The 22,796-nt window shown below is 44.5% G+C and overlaps 1 protein-coding gene across 1 annotated transcript in view; it reads left to right on the forward strand.

The window, feature by feature from the left end:
- Positions 1 to 1,063: 1,063 nt before the first annotated feature.
- Positions 1,064 to 22,796, forward strand: part of GATB (glutamyl-tRNA amidotransferase subunit B) — a 506,181-nt gene continuing 484,448 nt past the window's right edge. Inside the window, exon 1 of the mRNA XM_063920556.1 lies at positions 1,064 to 1,089. Coding sequence (XP_063776626.1) covers positions 1,079 to 1,089 — 11 coding nt within the window. The 5' untranslated portion in view covers positions 1,064 to 1,078. The remainder of the gene's footprint in view (positions 1,090 to 22,796) is intronic.

Genomic DNA, 22,796 nt, shown 5'->3' on the forward strand with positions numbered 1-22,796 from the left:
TACTAAACTTAAAAAATCCTGTTGTGCACAGGTGTGCCCAGTGTCAGACTGGGGCATGAAGGGCCCACTGGGAAATGCAATCATAGGGGCCCACAATGGCACTTGGTCATTTACCAGAGGGGGTGTGGATATCCACCTGAGGCTTAATTAGCAGCTGACATATACATATACCCCCATCATAATTTGGGCCACGCCCACCTGTATATCTTTGTATATATTTGTCTGGACCTGTCCAGAATACAAAATGTTATTTACTTTCACTGCATTTTTATGTTTTTTATTGTAACAAATAAATATTGATTTATAGTGGCAGTACTTTTGTATTTATTTGGAAAATATATCTGTGGTCTTTGGGAACCCATGCAAGCTGACCAGACATCACAATTTTGTACCCTTAATGGAAGCTTTTATTGCAGGGTCTAGGGGTGTGGATGGGTGCTGACATCATACTGGGCTTGGGGGGGTGTATACTGTACATTATGCTAGACTGGAAGGGGTGTGGTATTCAGGATATTTTACTGGACTTGGAGGGATGCGGACATTATACTGGTATACATTCTATGCATAGGAATGCGCAGGAGCCGAGACAGGGGGTGCCTCAATGGGCAGATCATGAACTCCTCCCCTTTGGGACATAGAATATTCACCTGGGCAGCCCAGGTGAGTAGCCTATGTCACAGAAGAGCAGGGAGTGGTGTCTATGACCCTGTGAATGGGGGGATCCCGTTGTGGCATCAACTGTCTCAGCTCCTGTACACACCTATGATTATTTACTGAAAAGAGTGGATATATAACAGTTTCATTGAGAAAATAAAAACTTAAAAAAGCAATGGAGTGAGTGCAGATGGAATGAAATTGCAAAAAAAAATGTGCTGATTTTTGTGTCCCTAATTAGTGTAGTAGTAATAATAATAATAATAATAATGATGATAACAATGTTTAATATTATTTTATTTATATAGCGCTCTTTCTCCAACAGGACTCAAGGCGCTTTACAGACATCAAAAACAATACACATAATACAGAAGATTTAAGTAGCACAGCAATAGACAAGCCACACAGACATAAAAATAAAACCATGAGTGCACAGTAAGTATAATGCAGAATTGTTGTAGGCATTTTGGGTAATAACTTCTTTGGGTTGTGTATTCCACCCTCACAGGTACCAGTTGAGGCAGCCATTTTAGGCATGCTGCATAGGATTACCCTGGGTGGACTAGTCTATTCCTAGAAGAGGTGACACAAAACGGGGTGATTGCTGCATCCTAACGCTCAAAGAACAGTCTCAACAAAACCGTCAGTTCCATTTATTTTTCAAACCCATCTGCAAGTGTACCAGATGAGGCAGCCATGTGGGCACACTACGAAGGTTACACTGTGGGAGGTTTGCCAGACAAGGGCCCAATGCATATATGGGAAAAGTGACACTTGTGTAGTAGTATGATATACCCTGTACATGCTGCCCAAAGGGAAACCATCTGAGGCAACAATGTGTGTTGCACTGCTTATGTGTTGCTGGCAGGTTGTGCAATCAGTGGAGGTACACATTACAGCATAGGTCTGCAAACTCGGTCCTCATTACCCCACACAGTGCATGTTTTGCAGTTAACCCAGCAGGTGCATACTGCATAGGTGTATTAATTACTCACAGACACATTTTAAAAGGTCCGCAGGTGGAGCTAATTATTTCACTTGTGATTCTGTGAGGAGACCTGCAAAACATGCACTGTGTGGGGTAATGAGGACGAGTTTGCAGACCTATGCATTACAGCACAGGTTCTCAAACTTGGTCCTCAGGACCCCACACAGTGCATGTTTTGCAGGTAACCCAGCAGGAGCACAGGTGTATTAATTACTCACTGACACATTTTAAAAGGTTAACAGGTGGATCTAATTATTTCTCTTGGGCTTCTGTGAGGAGACCTGCAAAACATGCACCGTGTGGGGTCCTGAGGACCGAGTTTGAGAACCTGTGCATTACAGGAATAGCTCACAGTGGGGAGGAAGTATGCTGTTAGGGAGAAAAAAAGCACATGGTTTGCCCAATTGCTAACTTTTTTGGTTTGCTAACAACTCTGAATAACCCCCCTTGACCTTTAGGTAATATAAAATAATGCATCCTTTACATTTAGTGAGACATAGTTAGACCACATTTATTTTAATACTTTCTTATGCTTTCTTATCTCTTATATCTAACCATTTCCATCTCTCTACTCCAGGCATTCCCAACCACGGTCCTCGAGGCACACCAACAGTGCAGGTTTTAGTGATATCCAGGCTGCAGCACAGATGGTTAAATCAAAATAACTGAGCTACTAATTAAGTCACCTGTGCTGCAGCCTGGATATCACTAAAACCTGCACTGTTGGTGTGCCTTGAGGACCGTGGTTGGGAATGCCTGCTCTACTCAGACTTCTTTAGTTATGCCTTAATTAACAGGTTCTCAAACTCGGTCCTCAGGACCCACACGGTGCATGTTTTGCAGGTCTCCTCACAGAATCGCAAGTGAAATAATTAGTTCCACCTGTGAACCCTTTAAAATGTGTCAGTGAGTAATTAATTCACCTGTGCACCTGCTGGGTTACCTGCAAAACATGCACTGTGTGGGGTCCTGAGGACCATGTTTGAGAACCTATACCTTAATTATTACAACTATGAAATAGCAGTTTCTATTGCTGGCAATTTGTATCTAAAGATTTTCATTATGAGTTTTTCTCCTTTAAGTCTAACACACTGTATAAATTCTGTAACAATTTGTAAAGGTGATTTAGCTGGCAGATTTCTCACTATCTTACATTCAGGGGATGAAAATAACATGCAAAAAGATACTAAAATGAAAGGGAGTGCCCAGACAGGATTATAAGGCTGACAGCTGCCTATCTGAAAATACACTTCCCACCTCCTTCCATTTCATTCCAGAGTTTAGGTTTGCAGTGTATAGCTAAAATGAGAACATCATTATGGGGCTGGTAACAACAGGCATAATCATCAAGTAACTCAATCTATTTAGTGATAGTATGTTATTTGAAATGTCTTTATTTACTGTCCATCTTTTCTTGAGGGCATTTATACACGCATGAAATAGACTATACATTGTGTATTTTTGGCATTGTATACGGTCATTTTATTTTAGCAACCTGCAGTGTATATGTAAGAAATAAAAAGTATAGCAAAAGTAAAAAAGTTGTACCAATGGTGTTTAGTTTTGCGCCGGTATATAACGGAATAGATGGTCAGAATCCAGCAACTGGCACATTTCTTTACACTACATACTGTCACTATTCCTGTGCCTTTTGCACCCTAAAATGTAAGTAGTAATTTCTTTAGAGTGACAAGTACTGGGCCATTAAGGTGTGAGAGAGGAAGTTTTGTGTGTCCCAGTCTGTGTCTCTGTGTGACACTTTCAGTGTGTGTAACGTGTGCATCTGCATACTTCCCAACATGACCCTCTCCATGGGGGACAGAATGCTCTGCTTCTGGACTTTTCTCCTAATTTATGATTGCCAGCACGTGTGTCGAACAGGTTAATGGGTAAGAAAGGTGTTTCAGCACAGGTGATGGCAATCATAAATTAGGAGTGAAGTCCAGGAGCAGAGCATTGTGTCCCTCCTGGAGAGGGTCATGTTGGGAGGTATGCATCTGTGAGATGTGTGTGTGTGTGTGTGTGTGTGTGTGTGTGTGTGTGTGTGTGTGTGTGTGTGTGTGTGTGTGTGTGTGTGTGTGTGTGACCTTGTGCATGTGTTTGACCTAGGGCCACTGGCATTTATATAATGGGTGCAGGGTGTGCGGTGTCCAGCGGACCCACACAGCACACCCTGCACCCATTTAACTATACTTACCTCTCCGTCACCCCAGCGCTGGCTGCACAGTGACATATATCACTCACAAAATGGTCATCGCAGCTATTTTCCAGTGATTCGCTCATTCACAGTAAAGATGTTCCCGGAAACACGGCTCGGGCACCATGTTCCCGGAGATATGTGTAATGAATAAGGCATTTGTATTTAGTGTTACTGTATATGCTGCATAGTGGCTGTCATCAGGGAAGCATTGACCATAAACTTCTTTGGGAATTTCTCCGGCAGGCCAGCACCCCGGTGGCCGCCTGCGGCCCAGTGACTTTATTTGGTTGCTTTTTTTCCTGCCTGCGATTGTTTCTGCACAGCCACCTGGTGACCACTGACAGTACTATTCTCCTCCTTGTCCCGCCCACGCATATCCTGCCTCCTCAGGCTGCTCTCCTCTGTGACGGTCCTCAGCTCGCATCCGCAGCTGGCTTTCAGTACTCACCATGTCCTAGCCTTTCTAAGAGCTGTGGGGGGACGGGCAGAGAGTACATGCAGGAGTACTGTGTCCAGGGAGGGGGAGTCGGCACCAATGGCATACCCTCCAACTGTACCTTTTTGGCAGGTACAGTACCTTTTTTTATGGTCTGTACCGATTTTTGATTCTCCAAATTTCCATTAAATGTATAAGAAAGGGGGCATGACCATGCCCCTTTACCCATGGCCACGCCCCCTTTCCTAATTTGTACAAATTTTATGTGTAAAATGTTGGAGGGTATGCCATGACTGCTGCAGCAAATGATTTCTTATTCATAGGCGTGTCCTGCCTCTGAATAAAAAGCAGAGGCTGCCATCATTGGTGCTGGTGTGGCCCTCCTTTCAGCCTTTGCTCATTGTAGGCACTGACAGTCCATAGCACAAATGTGTCAGGCCCCTTTGATGCAGATGGCAGTTTCTGAGCCAGCACTATTGTTGCCGTCCCAGCAGTGATAAAGTACAGCTCCAAAGTTATTGCTGCAGGGAGCTGACCTCTGTGCTCTCAGGGGGCGGAACCAAGCAGCACTTCAAAAAGAACAACAGAACAAATAGGCTGAGCGCTCGGTGAATGGTAGTGTAAACGATTGTCAGCAGCAGCTGGAAAAGGGAAAAGCCAATCCCTAGGAAATACAATGTGAACAACAAAAACCAGGTTGCGCTTGACAATCAAAAAAATATGAATATTTATTGTAATAAAAGTATTTACAACAATTCTCCCGGGAGTATGATAAAAACAATTCAATATGACATAATAATCTGCTCAAATAGAATACCCCTGAGCTTTGATAATTAATTAAAAGGTACTTTCTATGCAAAGAATGTCTAATGCTGTTTGATGCGAACTACAAATGGTTAAAAAAGGAATTTGTAACATTGATGGTGAACTAAAAAATGAACTGCAGATCTGTATACAGAAAAATGAAACTCACTTAATCTGTGAAAACAAAGTCCCAAGAAAAGTCTTACATCTATAGCAGCACGTGACAGTTTCAATGATCTTTAAATGATGTAGAATCTTAAATGAATAAACAATGTCCGAGTGATGTAGAAATAAACTGTGCAGATATACAATTACCCACTGTGATGATGGCAGCAGAGAGAGCCCAGAGTGATGTCGTCTCGGTCAGCCGCTATGCCCCTGCATGGGGATGGGAGAGCAGGGTCCGCACTGAGCCGCCGGGCCAAGATGGAATGCAGCCCTGCATGCTGGCGGCTGATGCTGGTACTTCCCAGGCGGCTAAGCTGTTACCTGTGCGGCCCGATGCCAGCGGGCTCTCACCAATAGCGGCACGACGGGACTCCCACGGGCAGCTCAGAAGGAGCGTCTCTGTTGTTCACCTATGCAAAGGTGAGATGATGATGGAGTCACAGGGTGTCTGCAGTGTTTGTAGACTGCAGTCAAACACACTGGTAGTGATGGTGTGGTAACTGAATTATCACACAGAGCTCCAGGTGGGTTTTGCTGAGAAGCACAGCTGCCGTGATGAAATGACTCCAATAGCCGGTGTCTGGCTGTGAGCTGAATAATGAACAGCCGCCGTGGCCGTGCTCGTGCTACAGCTAATCCTTTGTAATAGAATAGTCTCAGGGGTATACAGGAATGAGGGAGAATACAGGTTATTCTACGATTCATGCTGAATTAGGCCTTGTGACTGAAGGTGCATGCCTGAAAAGGGGGTATGTTCTTGCATGAAAAACAGTGCCAGCAAGCCACTTTCCCCCTCATTTTTGTCATGCTGGGAACATGCCCAACACTCCAGGAGCTGCTGGGCATGCCCCCAGTCTCTCTTTGCTAACAGGTGTGCCCAGATGTAGAAGATTGGCAGGTCCTAGGAAGTCACTTACTTGTCCCGCAGACATCGGAGATCAGATCAGCTTCAGGTGGAAAATACTGAGCCAGAGGTTCTTGCAGGGTTTGGTGAGATAGGACAAAGTCCCCCACACAGGGTTACTATCAGAAATAATGGGGCCCAGTACAAATGAAACAAATAGGCAGGGCTCTATAGCACCTCCTCGACCCTTCCCAACAGCAAAGAAAACTCAGACATTTTATTCTTGCTTAATACACTTACCCATGCAAAGAAGATCTTATGACCGGCAGTGGTTAACCATTTGGAGTATGAAAAAAAAACCAATATATTTTTTTATTAACATTGTGCTTACCTATCTTTAGGTTGAATAATGTGGCATTGAACACGGGCTTGCTTGCGTTTATCTACGCCACTTCTGATCAGCAGGCACTAGACATGGGGAGGTGGTAGAGATGCATGAGGGGGAGCAGAGGCAGAGATGGAGAAGGTGCAGAGGTACAGATGGGGAAGGGGAAGTGGAGGTCCAACTGCTTATATAGTATGTGCATATAAATTAGTGTTGATGGGATCTTAACGTTTAAGGAGACTGATAATGGTATAATATGTATATTTTTTATACTTCTTTTTTTTATTTTAGACTAAAATATTAAATATTAAGATCCCACAACACTGATTTAAATGCACATATACAGTAAGTGTATTTGGGCCAGTCTCCACAAACTTTAGTCCACTTCCACACTAGCAGCTACAGTGAGTGATTTGAACGCAGACACGGGTAGCACGGGGGAGTTTGGCAGGAGAGCTGGCTATATGGAAGTTCACGGAAGAGGAAGCAGAGGCATCTGACAACCCGGTACTGCAGCCCCCTGAAAGAGGTAGCACCTTGACTAGCAATGCCTATGCGCAAATAGCAACTCATGGCTCTAGACCAGGGGTGGGCAATTATTTCAGCATGGGGAAGCAACTAGACAGAATTGGAGAACTGTGAAGGACCACATGTAGTGTACTGGACCTGATTGCCTGGAGGGTCACATTCTCTCTCCAGCCCCACTCCAGTAATTGTTTCCTTATGAAACCCCAAAATATTACCTGAACTTGTCCTCCTCAACCCTGTTACCCCTAGATTTGTTCCTCAGTAGCCTGCACAGAAAGTGCCAATCTAGCTATCTAGATTAACCCAATGGTCTTTGTTAGACAAGTATTTCCACACAGACTCTCACCAGGTTATCACTGCAAACTCCCATCTTACTGTACTTACATTACACTCCCTATCCTCTCTCTGGCTCAGCAGTCAGTCTCAAATTTATGGATCTGAATCTCCTGAAGTGCTATGTGAACAACAAAAACCAGGTTGCGCTTGACAATCAAAAAAATATCAGGTCCAGTACACTACATGTGGTCCTTCACAGTTCTCCAATTCTGTCTAGTTGCTTCCCCATGCTGAAATAATTGCCCACCCCTGGTCTAGAGCCATGAGTTGCTATTTGCGCATAGGCATTGCTAGTCAAGGTGCTACCTCTTTCAGGGGGCTGCAGTACCGGGTTGTCAGATGCCTCTGCTTCCTCTTCCGTGAACTTCCATATAGCCAGCTCTCCTGCCAAACTCCCCCTTGCTACCCGTGTCTGCGTTCAAATCACTCACTGTAGCTGTTAGTGTGGAAGTGGACTAAAGTTTGTGGAGACTGGCCCAAATACACTTACTGTATATGTGCATTTAAATCAGTGTTGTGGGATCTTAATATTTAATATTTTAGTCTAAAATAAAAAAAAGAAGTATAAAAAATATACATATTATACAATTATCAGTCTCCTTAAACGTTAAGATCCCATCAACACTAATTTATATGCACATACTATACAAGCAGTTGGACCTCCACTTCCCCTTCCCCATCTGTACCTCTGCACCTTCTCCATCTCTGCCTCTGCTCCCCCTCATGCATCTCTACCACCTCCCCATGTCTAGTGCCTGCTGATCAGAAGTGGCGTAGATAAACGCAAGCAAGCCCGTGTTCAATGCCACATTATTCAACCTAAAGATAGGTAAGCACAATGTTAATAAAAAAATATATTGGGTTTTTTTTCATACTCCAAATGGTTAACCACTGCCGGTCATAAGATCTTCTTTGCATGGGTAAGTGTATTTAGCAAGAATAAAATGTCTGAGGTTTCTTTGGTGTTGGGAAGGGTCGAGGAGGTGCTATAGAGCCCTGCCTGTTTGTTTCATTTGTACTGGGCCCCATTATTTCTGATGGTAACCCTGTGTGGGGGACTTTGTCCTATCACACCAAACCCTGCAAGAACCTCTGGCTCAGTATTTTCCACCTGAAGCTGATCTGATCTCCGCTGTCTGCGGGACAAGTAAGTGACTTCCTAGGACCTGCCAATCTTCTACATCTGGGCACACCTGTTAGCAAAGAGACTGGGGGCATGCCCAGCAGCTCCTGGAGTGTTGGGCATGTTCCCAGCATGACAAAAATGAGGGGGAAAGTGGCTTGCTGGCACTGTTTTTCATGCAAGAACATACCCCCTTTTCAGGCATGCACCTTCAGTCACAAGGCCTAATTCAGCATGAATCGTAGATATGCGATTTTTGCTTTACACTGAAATGCAGGGGGACGCCCAGCACAGGGCAAATCCACCCCGTATGCTGGGCCCTTGGCCCAGCAAACATGCGAAAGCATCGCACATGTATAAGGTAGCCCCCTGCTGTGCGGGCATGGGAAGTGCGGCTGCTGCGCATGCACAGACTTTACAGGGCTTCAGCATGCGAACACTGCCACAGCAGCGTTCCATGCTAAATTGGGCCCACAATCTCCACAACAAGAAAGTTGGGAGGTAAGCTGTATGATGTTCACTGAGATGCTGTGTCTAATAGGGCTAGAGGTCAGTAACCTCTCCAAAGTTTCCTTTTTGCCTTGCCTACATGGGGCCACTTTCAGAAATTTTGCCAGGGCCACTTTAAACTCCCAATCCACCCCTGACTGTCGTATTCTAGCTAGTGACTTACCTGCTCCTGGCAGGTGTGCCATAACCTTTTTTGGTTGGGGGGCAAGATACTGTATAATGTAATTTTGGCACCCCTAAATCGCTGAGTGGTGTCTGGCAGGGGCAGTACCCACCAAACCACCTACCTAATGACAGAGATCTCTATCTATCTACAGATGCGGCTGCCATCAGCTTACCCATGAACGAGTCGCACATGCAGCCGCACCATGATTATGCTTAGCTGCACCTGCATGCGACCCGTTTTTGGGAGCATATGACCCATGCAATCCTATGGTTTGTGGTGCAGGTGCAGGTGCATGGGCACGCTGGTGATGACAAATGACTCACAATTATTGTGGCTAGCTGCAACTCTGGGGAAAGGACAGATCTGCATATATATATATATATATATATATGAAACTAGTGAAGATAAGGGCGCCTATTTAGTGTTTCTTTAAAGAATTGATATGAAGTGATTCAAGTGATAATGTATGGACATCACTTATCTGGTATATACACTTTCTTCGGTCTCATGACCAGTGCACATATGTAAAAGGAAATAAAACAGAAATATCATAGCGCGTACAGTTTTAAAGCATATTTCACCATACAAAATAGAAGTAGTTGTATATAAAAAACCTCCTAAGGATAAGCAAATCCTCAATGTTAAAAATCCACCAGCGGGGATTATTGGGGTTTTTCACAAAATTTTAATACAACATATAACATAGAAGGTATAAAATAGTAAAAATGCAAGCGTACAGAAGATAACAAGATTCGAGCTTATCAATCTGTATGTACAATCAGGTACATCCTGTTTTCCATAAAAATCCAATATTGGTAAAAATGCAAACGTACAGGAAATCTGAGTTAAAAAAGCTTATCTGTCCATAAGGAGGTCTCAGGTACAGCAGTCCCAACGCGTTTCGTCAGCAGTATGACTTCATCATATATATATATATCTCTATTTATCAACTGTATCTCTACATACAATAGATATCTCTATCTAGCTCTATATACATACACATCACATATACAAATGTACAATCACACACATTTATATAAAAAACAGCATGGAGAACACTATGGGCAATACAGATAATAATGCATCGGGAAAAAAGGCAACATTAAGGGCCCATTTACTGTTTGTTGATGTTTGGACTTAATAAATAAATAAATAAATAAATAAAATTTCTTATTGCTGCTATTCTGGCAATAAGAAATTAAGTGGTCTATGTACGGAGCCTTGGAGAAAGATAAAGTGGACAGAGATAAAGGAGTCTAGTTACTAAGTCTCGGAGAGAGATAAAGTGGACGGAGAAAAAGCATCAGCCAATCAGCTCCTAACTTCCATGTTACAGGGTGTGTTTGAAAAACAAAAGTTAGGAGCTGATTAGTTGGTACTTTATTTCCGTCCAGGACAAAGGGGAAACTGAGGGGGAAGAGGTGAGTAACATATGAAGTGGGAGGTGAGAAGGGTACAGGGATGGTCTCAGAGAAGGGGCCAGCTCAAGTATCTAACCACAGGGGTTGGAGCTGAGTGCAGGGGGGAGTAGGGTCCTGGAGACAGGCAGTGAGAGCTGTGCGGAGGGAGGATGTGGAGCAGCAGGAAAGGGTATTATCCCTGTCCTGACACTGCCCAAATTAACTGTAGATGGTGGCCACACTGTGTCCCACGACCCAGTACTTTGACTATTGCCTCTCAAATATTTGGGGGAAGTGCGCTGATCCCTTGCCCCCACCTGTTCCAGTGCTTGTGGCTCCTGGTAAATAAAAATGGTCACTCAATAACACACTTCTGGGACATGGAGGGCTCCCTGGGGCTATACTGTTAGTTGCTACTTCCATGTAGAAAATGGGTGGCTGGAGATTTGGCTCTTACCTCATTGTTATGAAGCATGTCATATGGACACCTCACTTCATCTGTGGAAGAACTGCTCTGTTTGATACTGCAGTTTCATGAAATGAAAAAAATGCCTACTTCCAGTTTCATAACTAGCCTTGGGTTAGCTTGCAGTGAAAAATGGAGCTGGAGGTTGTGTGGGGTCCCCCCTATGTTTCATTAACTAGCACTATGCTAAAACAGCCAGAGTTGGTGACACTATAGCAGTGAGACATGCAGTTAAGGGTTCCCCTGCCATAATGTCAACCAGCTCTAGACTTCTCACCTCCGGGAGCCCCATTACTAATGGAAGGTCACTAGCGGACACTGCAGGTTTATTCAGAGTTGTTAGCAAACCAAAAAAGTTAGCAATTGGACACAACCATGTTGAACTGCAGGTGAGACAGATGTAACACGTGCAGAGAGAATTAGATTTGGGTGGGGTGTGTTCAAACTGAAATCTAAATTGCAGTATAAAAATAAAGCAGGCAGTAATTACCCTGCACAGAAACAATATAAGCCACGAAAATCTAAATATCTCTTCAAATGCTCCAAATGCAGTGCAACATGATTTTGCCTAATTGCTAACTTTTTTGTTTTGCTAACAACTCTGAAAACCCCCCACTGTCCATAGGAACGAATACAGCTGCTCTGGCTGGTCAGAGTGTGGCAGTTACCATGCTCTGGCAACCATATAATTGATGCTTTCATGACATCTCAAAGTGCCACAAAAATCAGGACCATTAAAATGGATAAACAGTCATTTTAGTTGCCCTTCTTTGTATAGTCTCTAATGTATTAATATCCTTCTGAAGATATGGCCTCCAGAATTGAACACATTATTTTAGATGAGACTATACCAATGTCCTATACGGTGGCATTATTACTTCCTTCTTTCTGCTGCTGATTCTTCTGCCTATGCAACCAAGCATAGGACTAGCCTTCCTCATTGTTTTATTACATTGCTTACCTGCCTTTAAGTCACCTGAAATAGTGACTCCTAGATCCATTTCCCTACTCAGTAGTTTCCAGTATAGTGTCATTAATACTATATTTAGCCTTTGGATTTTTGAGACCCAAGTGCATGATTTTGCATTTTTTTTGGCATTAAACTGTAATTGCCATGTTCTTGACAATTCCTCTAGTCCTCTAGTCAACTTCTAGTCTACTCATTGTGTCATCTGCAAAAAAAGGCATACTTTCCCTTTAATGCCATTAGCAATGTAACCAATAAAGATAATAAAAAGCACTAGTCCAAGTATAGATCCCTGGTAACATTTCCCTCCTGTGAATGCACTCCATTTACTACAACTCTCTGTTTTCTATCCTGCAACCAAGAGTTTATCCATTCAACCATTTTAGTATCCAATCCCAAGCTTTCAAGTTTATTTAGCAGTCTGCAATGTGGGACAGTGTCAAAAGCCTTACTAAAGTCTAGATAAGCTATATCTATGGCCCCACCTTTATCTATTAGTTTAGTGGCACAGTCAAAAAAGTCAATAATGTTTGTTTGACATGATCTCCCTCCAGTGAATCCATTATGTTTGGGATCCTGTAAATTGCTGAATTTGAGATAATCTACAACTCTTTCTTTTAAGAGTGTTTCCATCAATTACCCTACTGCTGATGTAAGGCTCACTGGTCAGTAGTTGCTTGCCTCTTCCTTGCTTCCACTTTTGTGCAGTGGGACTACGTTCGCGCTTTTCCAGTCCTCTGTAATTACTCTTGTAGCTAGTGACTGGTTGAATAATTTTGTTAATGGTGCTACCAGAACTCCTTTAAGCTCTTTTCATATCCTTGGATGTATCCCATCTGGCCTCATTGATTTATCCACTTTCAGCTTTGAGAGTTCCATTAGTACCTTCTCCTCTGTATATATACTTGTTTAATTTTTCTGAATATCACTGCAACTAAACTGTGGCCCTCTCTTTCAGTAGTGAATACTGAGCAAAAATAATTATCAAGAAATAAGTAATATACAGTAGGACATAGGGGTATTTCCGTTTTGTCTACACCACCTTTTGTTTGCAGTGGTTTGGACAATGCTTCTGGAGCAGCCTTGGCATCTGCCACCTTGGTTAGATCTTCTCCAGCAGGAACTGATTCTGCAAGCCAACCCAAATATGCTATGAGGGTGTTGAGCTTCAGTGGCCATTGATAAAAAGTCTTCTTCTATTTACAATATGATTTGATTATATTTTGTGGTGAAAACGTAAGCTGTGTCACCTTTGAGCTCTTACTAGATGTTCTAATGTCTGGTCCCTTTCAATTCTTCATGCCTACAGTATACTAGATAATATATTTCAAAAATATACATTTTCAGCTGATGTTTATTTGGAAGGGAAATTTTTCAAAGAAATAGAAACATAATTGTCATGAGCATAAATAAATTGAATCTAAAATACATTTTTAGTGTTTCAAGTCACCAACATTGTTGACAGCAGCCTGCAAATGGAGATGTGTGTAATTACTGTAAAGTGTGCTGAATTGGAGAAATACGTGTTAGGAAGCAGCAACATAAACATGTTGCATAAATTGCAATTAAATCTAAATAGCTTAAATCATGTGAGTGAAATGTAAATAAATAGTCTAATAATACATTTTCTGGGGCTGGCAACATTGCCTGTTTTTATCATCGTAATATAAAACTAAATAGTAATATATAACTAAATAGTTTAGTCAGTTTGCTGCATTGTTAAAATTCAAGCTCACTAATACCCCTTTTCCACCAAATTATTATCGTGGCAACCTGAGTCGAGGTTTGGTGTGACAGGGTCATCCTGGGTCGCATCACAAGATTATCCGACCCTGGTAGCTACCACGGTCGAACTCGGCACTGACCCAGGTAGCCTGTAGTGTAGAAGGTGTGACCTGTTTCATCTGACCCGGGTCATGCTAAAAGCATAGAGAGCCAGATCAACGTCACTTGGAGATGTCATCTATAAGTCCTGGCAAAAGGAAGACCCGTCAATAACCCAGGTCCAGCCTGCTATGTGAACAGGGTGGAAAAGGGGTATTACTGGATACAAAGTTATATACTGATTCAATATTGTATAAATGCATACCTCCCAACATTTGGTGAGACTGATTCTGGACGTCATATGCCTTAGGCGTGTGTGCTCAAAACAGGGTGTGGCCTTGGTCTAATAGGGGTGTGGTTTGTAGTGGGTGGGCATTGCTTCAAGTCATCCCCCATTTTCCTCATTTTAGGGGCATGCCAAGCGCTCCCTGTCTCACCTCCCTGCACTGTTTGATGCCATGCACATGGCATCTATTCAGGGATCACCCGCTGTTTTGCAGTGCAAAGCAGTGGTGATCAAAGGTTCCCCCAACCTTCTCCCCTCCTGCGGATCACTGCAGCCCGTTGGGGAGACTGTGGGGAAGTTGTACAAATAGTGGAACTGTCCCACTGAAACAGTTACAAGGTATGTAAATGTTGAAAACAAAATGAATTTGCACACATTTTACATTAAATGCAATTTGGAAAAAAAAAGCTGAAATGTGTAGCAATACATTTTATTTATTAATTCTTTATTATATTTAGTGTAAACGCTGGCGTCTACCATTTACTTTACATTTTTAATTACACTACAATTCTGAACCCACCAACCATAGATAGGGCAAAATCATGGAAACATATGTTCTCTGACCACATATAGCAATAGCTGCAGGACTGGGAAATGGTACAGTACGGAGGCGTTTTAAGAAAAGACGGGGCCCGTGTGCAGATTCCGGATGGGCCCCCTCCTCTCTATGGCACCGTAGGCACTGGCACTGTGCCGGAGTCTTCTGCACATGTGCAGTTCTCTGGGAACTTAGCGCCCACCATGATCCAGAGACTACTTATCTACTGCTCATGCGCAAAGGCCATTTTGGGAGTGATTTTTTTGCCGCAGCTGCAGCGCCCATTACGGTACTCTGGAAAGGTGAGTATTAAAACAATATGGGTACAGTGTGTGCCCCCCTGGACCCAGGGGCCCCTGTGCACCGCACACATTGTGCCTATGTTATTAACGCCTATGGTACAGTACATAAATTAGTGGAAAACTTGAGTGGGCAGACAGCAGACCAATTAGCAGCATACATTAAAATTGTATTTGGACAGTTGGTAAATGATTTGGGGAGTAGGCACACAGAGTAAACGTGATTACTGTGAAACAATCTTTTTTGCATAGTTAATACTGCACGATATGAACAGGTACATTGAAATTAATGTGACTAGCCAAAACAAGCCCTGATCACTTGAGATCACAGCCTGGAAATAACATCAATTGTTACAATCGCCTCCCTACTCTCCAGTACTTTATTTATGAATACATGGTTTAAAAAAAAACTTTGCCCGGCCTCCTATTTATGCACTGGTAACCTTTATGTGTGATGATTGCATGTGCAATAATACTTGTATGCACTTTAATTTCCGGCACAGTTCTTAGTTTGGTGAACAGTTGTGTCACAGAACCACTCTCTGTGGAATGTAATGAGCAAACTTCACAATGTGGGGTAAATTTACGAACATGGGAGTTCTACTTAAGATAGGATGTTGCCCATAGCAACCAATCAGATTTTACTCTTTTATCTAGCACCGTCTAGAAGATAATATCTGGAATCTGATTGATTGCTATGGACAACATCCCATCTTAAATAGAACTCGCATCTTAGTAAATTTACCGTTAAGAGTCTCCGAGTATAATTGATGTTGGTTTATTGATGCATGCAGGTACAGCCATACTCACTGTTTCATGTACACTGGTTATGGAGTGGAGCTTGGGAAGAATGAGGTTTCTTATGGCTCACCAGCCGGGGATCTGTATGCAAATGGGTAGCGATCAGTTGCGTAACTAGAAATTTTTCTCCCCCAAGCCAAAAAATTCTCTGGCGCCCCCCTCCCACCCCATAATTGGCACTAGTAAAGCTATGAATTTTCGGTGAGGTTTTGCCAAAACGCGTCCGAATCCAAAACACGGCCGCGGAACCGAATCCAAAACCAAAACACAAAACCCGAAAAATGTCCGGTGCACATCACTAATTTAAAGGCAATATTTACAAATAAACAGTAAATGTTCTCACTAGAAGTGAGGTATCACAGTAGCAATAACCATTAATCTGGGCTCAATTATCAGGTCAGCTATACTGCATTAACCCTGTGTTGCCTCAGTATCGTTGACTTGTTAAATGTAGAGATCAATCTCAATATTGAAACAGTTGCTTGACAATATACTCACCATTTTAACTAAGGATAGGCTGGCTGTTTAAATGAAGCATACAACCAGCGGTGGCTGCTGCCCATACTTGCATACTCAGTCGCGTAACTAGAAATTTTTCACCGCCAAGCAAAAAAATTCTCTGGCAACCCCCACCCCCCCCACCCCCATAATTGGAACTAGTAATGCTATGAATCTGCGAAGCAAAAAGGGGTGTGGCTTTGCATAAAGGGGCGTGGCATTGCAGGAAAAGACTACCTAATACCGCAGTTTTGCAACCTGCACGCCCAGATGTTGGCCACCACAGGAAAGAAAAATAATCCTGATTCATGCCTCTTACATTATTTGTCATTTTTCCTCCTTATAGTAATGCACAGTATACATTATGCCACATACTGCAATGGCCCTTAGACATTATGCCACACACAATAATGCACATGACACAATATGCACACACCATAATGCCCCCGACACATTATGCCACACACCGTAATGCCTGTGACACATTATGACAGGAATCGCAATGCCCATTATACATTATGCTACACACTGCAATGCCCCTGAAACATTATAGCACATACACTGCCTGTGACACATTATGATACACACCGCAATGTCTGTGATACATTATGCCACACACTGCAATGTCCGTGATACATTATGCCACACACTGCAATGCCCCTGATACATTATAGCACATACCACAATGCCCGTGATATAGTATACCTCACACCGTAATGCCTGTGACACATACCGCAATGCCCGTTATACCCTATGCCACACACCGAAATGCCCGTTATACATTATGCCACACTGCAATGCCCCTGAGACATTATACCACAATGCCCGTGATATAGTATGCCACACACCGTAATGCCTGTGACACATTATGACACACACCGCAATGTCCGTGACACATTATGCCACACACCGCAATGCCCATTACACATTAAGTCCTACAGTAAGGATTCTAATTACTTTTAAATTACCTTCTTGTTGCCAGGGGTTTCATGCTCTTGGTTCCATGCATGGTGCCAGGGGTTTTCATGCTCAGGGTGTCATGCTCATTGCCAGGGATTTCATGCACTGGGTGTCATGCTCGTTGCCAGGGGTTTCATGCACTGGGTGTCATGCTCGTTGCTAGGGGGTAATGCTTGTTGCTAGGGCTGTGCTCCCAGTGCCACATATGCCCCCAGTGCCAGATATTCCCCCACAGTGCCAGGTACACACATGCCCCCAATGCCAAATATGCCCCCCCAGTGACAAATATGCTCCCCCAGTGCAACATATGCCCCCTCAGTGCCACATATGCCCCCCTCAAGTGCCAAATATGCTCGCCCTCCCCCAGTGCCAAATGGTACAACTCACCCCCGCTCCCTCGCTGTTTTGTGAAGGAGGGCACGGAGGGCACAGCGCACGCCTCTCCTGTGTCCCTCCTGCGTCTCCGGCGTGTCTGTTAAATGAAGTGCCGGATCGTGAGCCAATCAGAGCTCACGAACGGGCACTTCATTTAATAGACACGCCGGAGATGCAGAGATCAGTGGCGGCTAGGACGCCCCGCAGCCCTGCGCTCCCCCAAGCGAGCGCAGTGGCTGCGGACCCCTAGTTAAGCCACTGGTAGTGGTGCAGGGATGCTGGAACAGCTTTATAGATGGTATTAGCCAGGTCTATCATAGGAGCTAAGCAGAAGTGGTAGCATATTTAAACACATAATTGCTCATATTGGAGGCCATACTGATGTACAATCTGTACCTAGTATGTGGCTGGTACAAGATTTGATAGTGTGCCTGATGGGTGTGTCTAATCTAAAGAAGAATATTGCAGCATTTAAGGATTTAAATACACTGGAAGTGGGCATCTCAGCCAGGACACTTCCAGGACACATATGTTAGAAAAGCTTGTAGTGGTATGCTGCTGCATCTGATCCAGAATCAGGCACTCAGTGAAGTGTCAGCAGAACACCAGAGATTGTGGGGGTAATTCAGACCTGATCGCTCGCTAGCGCTTTTTGCAGCGCTCCAATCAGGTCAAAACTGTGCATGCGTATGCACTGCAAAGTGCAGGTGCATCTCACAGGTACAAAGCGGATCGCCGCTCAGCAATGGGTTTGTGCGAAGAATCCATTCGCACGGGTGATCGCAAGGAGATTGACAGGAAGATGCCGTTTGTGGGTGTCAACTGACCATTTTCTGGGAGTGTTTGGAAAAACACAGGTGTGTCCATGCGTTTGCAGGTAGGGTTCCTGACGTCAATTCTGGTCCCGAACAGGCTGAAGTGTTCGCAGCGGCTGAGTAAGTCCTGGGCTGTGCAGAGACTGCACAAGATCTGTTTGTACAGCTCTGCTACACATGCGTTCTCAAACTTGCAAAGCGCAAAAATATACTTCCCTATGGGCGGCGACTATCTGTTCGCAGCAGTGCAAAAAAACCCTAGCGAGCGATCAGGTCTGAATTAGGCCCTGTAAGTAGTGGATTTTCTATTGCAATGATATCTTGGCAGTTATCTTTTTTGTCAGACTTTACAACCATCATTACCAGAACTAGAAATATTGCTCCACTGAACCTGCCAGCCTCACATAAAATTATAGATAAATCAATTGCAGTTAATAATGTACCAGGTAATCATGGCATTTGCATATTGATTCCCTTACTATGTTAACGTCTTAATAACATGAAATATATACACAGGACAGTACAAGACTATTCACAGTACATCTGACACAGCATATGGTTTTGGGACACCCATGCCATCTGCTAAGTCCACAAAAACAAGTGTTTCCCTGCACAGTTTAATCGTTAGAAATGCAGCATTGTGCATTGTGGTCATAGCATGAAAGGCAGGCAATAAAGCCCATTATCTGTTACAGCATTTCCTCAAATAAAAGCACAGACTACAAATAATGTATGTTATGTGAGCATTGTTGCAGGTACATATCTGCAACAAGATTTTTATTAGTAAAAAGTAAAACTAGATCAAAATGGATAAATAAGATAATACCAACCAGCCTGCGCATGGTCAGCTCAGGCAGACTGGCCCTACAGCTGAATATAACAGCTTAGGGGGTCATTCCGAGTTGTTCGCTCGTTATATTTTTCTCGCAACGGAGCGATTAGTCGCTAATGCGCATGCGCAATGTCCGCAGTGCGACTGCGCCAAGTACATTTGCTATGCAGTTAGGTATTTTACTCCCGGCATTACGAGGTTTTTTCTACGTTCTGGTGATCATAATGTGATTGACAGGAAGTGGGTGTTTCTGGGCGGAAACTGGCCGTTTTATGGGTGTGTGCGAAAAAACGCTACAGTTTCTGGGAAAAACGCGGGAGTGGCTGGAGAAACGGAGGAGTGTCTGGCCGAACGCTGGGAGTGTTTGTGACGTCAAACCAGGAACGAAACTGATCGCAGTTGCCGAGTAAGCGTGGAGCTACTCAGAAACTGCTAAGAAGTGTCTATTCGCAATTTTGCTAATCTTTCGTTCGCAATTTTGATAAGCTAAGATTCACTCCCAGTAGGCGGCGGCTTAGCGTGTGCAAAGCTGCTAAAAGCAGCTTGCGAGCGAACAACTCGGAATGAGAGCCTTAATGCAGTGGTTCACAAACTTTTTTGAATCATGGCACCCTATAGTATCAGAATTGGTCTCACAGCACCCCTAGGCCAACAGTTTCTTATTGAGAAATTCCTGAAAAAATATTTAAATTAAATAAATTGTGTTTAGATTTCATCCTCAGGTTCAGTTATGTGGTAAGGGACAGGATTCACTTCTGTTTGTCCACATATTTCATGATTGGAAGCCACAAGCACTGCCAGTAGACAGAGAAGGTTGTGCAGGAGCAGGGTAACTGGTGTGAAGCCTGGATAACACTATCTCAAGATAGCATTATTATCACAGGTCTCCCTCCTGTATTTTTTACAATTTTGTTTTAGTACTGAAAATTTGGACAGAATGCATTTCCCATTACAAGTATTGGAAATGCAATCTGGTTACTAAAAAAGGTCAATTAAAGGGCTTGGAGGAGAATTTTGATAATTCTCCTTCAACTGCCCTTAAATACATTTGTCACAATCCTGACTGTAGGTTTTATATTTGGTGACTTACCCCTGCCATCTGTCCTGGATCCTGTGTCTTTTCACTCACGGAGTTAAACAGCTTGTCAGTTTTCCTGAGTTCTCTGCCTGAGAGGTAATAGGTAATCAGCTCCACCTGTGGTGATCTCCTGTGTGAGGCTGAATTCAGTAATCTAAAAGCAAGCATCCTGTGTTTTGCAGAAGTCCAGGCTTCAGTGTTCTCTTGGCCTGCTAGGCCTCATTCTACATCACAGCCTTGGCTAGAGTAGTCACATGACAGTGACATCACCTAATCCTGCCCACCAATCATCAAGGACCAGGAAGTATAAATCAGGAGGCTGAGTTGTAATCTGGGCCAGTTCCTTATGTCACATACAGCCTTGTGTGGGTCTTAAGCTGAGCTCCCTAAAGGTAACCTTTGTACCTAAGTTCCTGTGGAAACTCTGCTCCCTTGTTACCGTTTGGTTTACTTGTGTGTTGCCATTGGATTTCACCATTTCCCTGAGTCTCAATGTAAAGGTACAGCTGCAATGTTTCGTCTTAAAGGCACAGTACTGAATTCCGTGTTCTCCCCTGAAAACCACAGCTGTCGTGTTTCAGTTTTACTGCTGTTGTAGTTGGGATCTCCAGGGCTCAGCACCTCCGTGCTCCCAGCACCTCCGTGCTCCCAGCACCTCCGTGCTCCCAGCACCTCCGTGCCTCAGCACCTCCGTGCCTCAGCACCTCCGTGCCTCAGCATCTCCGTGCCTCAGCATCTCCGTGCCTCAGCATCTCCGTGCCTCAGTACCTCGTGCCTCAGCATCTCTGTGCCTCAGCACCTCCGTGCTCCCAGCACCTCCGTGCTCCCAGCATCTCCGTGCCTCAGCACCTCCGTGCCTCAGCACCTCCGTGCCTCAGTACCTCCGTGCCTCAGCACCTCCGTGCCTCAGCACCTCCGTGCCTCAGCACCTCCGTGCCTCAGTACCTCCGTGCCTCAGTATCTCCGTGCTTCCAGCACCTCCGTGCCTCAGTACCTCCGTGCTTCCAGCATCTCCGTGCTTCAGTACCTCCGTGCCTCCACGCACCCCAGCGCCTCCACGCACCTCAGTGCCTCCAAGCACCTCAGTGTCTCCAAGCACCTCAGTGTCCGCAAGCACCTCAGTGTCCGCAAGCACCTCAGTGTCCGCAAGCACCTCAGTGTCCGCAAGCACCTCAGTGTCTCCAAGCACCTCAGTGTCTCCAAGCACCTCAGTGTCCGCAAGCACCTCAGTGTCCGCAAGCACCTCAGTGTCCGCAAGCACCTCAGTGTCCGCAAGCACCTCAGTGTCCGCAAGCACCTCAGTGTCCGCAAGCACCTCAGTGTCTCCAAGCACCCCGTTAGCACAATTATACCTGGTATTCTTCACTGATTCATCAGTGCCTTTCCAGTTCTGTCTTTCAGGAGACCTTCAGCATGCCTCCTGTCTGCCGACCTAATCCTGCATGAGGAGAACCTAGATTCGGCCATCTCTGCTGCGGTTCCTCTTCCCAGTCACCGGAGGAAACCCAGAGTCCACAGCATTTCAGAAACCAGGTCAGTGGTAGTATTCACATAATCCTCCAGTCGCCCGCACAGACTTCACTACACCGGGTTCACAAAAACCTCAGTCATGACAGTAGGAACTGGCCACATGGACCCGGCCGAAAGTGTTAGTCTGACGCATGACCTCCTAAGCAATATTGCAGGACGCTTGGAAGGTCTGGAGTCGACTCAGCATCGATTGGCACAGTGTCTGCAGCGGAATTCGTCCTCCAGTGATTCTATGACCTTCTGCTCTAAGACTCCTGACCAACTGCAGATTTTCTACCAGATGTTACTACAGTTACAAGAACTTTTGCCTAGTATTCTCTCTGTGATGCCTGATCTCTTCAGGAATACTACCAACGTTGTTGATCCTGTTTTGTCCCATCCAGTTAATAGAGTCTCTTCCTCTGCGCAAGGGAAAGTTTTTCATCAGAGCTATCCACGGCCCAAGCTCTCTGAAGCTGAACGTCAGCGGCGTAAGGAGCTACATCTCTGTCTTTACTGTGGAAATTCTGGTCATTTTGTTAAAGACTGCATTCTTCGCAAGCCAGGTAATAGTGACAAATCTCAGTATCATAGTGCTCATGTCTACAAGTCATCCACAGTATCCGATCCTTCTGCTGCTGACGGGGGTATCAAGAAGGCTACTCTTCTGAGAGAGACTCAAATTTATGACTGGGGTCCGGTGGTTAAAAGACCTTATCCCAAGTTGGGTGTCCAGAGAAGAATGTTCAAGCCATTTACAGTCACAGAGGAGTCCGTGTCCACAGACCCAGGAGGGGCGTTTTCAGAGCGTCCAGCCCCAGGAGGGGCGTTTTCAGAGCGTCCAGCCCCAGGAGGGGCGTCTTCAGAGCATCCAGCCCCAGGAGGGGCGTCTTCAGAGCGTCCAGCCCCAGGAGGGGCGTCTTCAGAGCGTCCAGCCCCAGAGAGTCTTCAGAGTGCTGCCCAGCCAGTGAGTCTACAGAGTGCTGCCCAGCCAGTGAGTCTACAG

This window comes from Pseudophryne corroboree, chromosome 1, assembly GCF_028390025.1.
Source record: "Pseudophryne corroboree isolate aPseCor3 chromosome 1, aPseCor3.hap2, whole genome shotgun sequence".
Lineage (NCBI taxonomy): Eukaryota > Metazoa > Chordata > Amphibia > Anura > Myobatrachidae > Pseudophryne > Pseudophryne corroboree.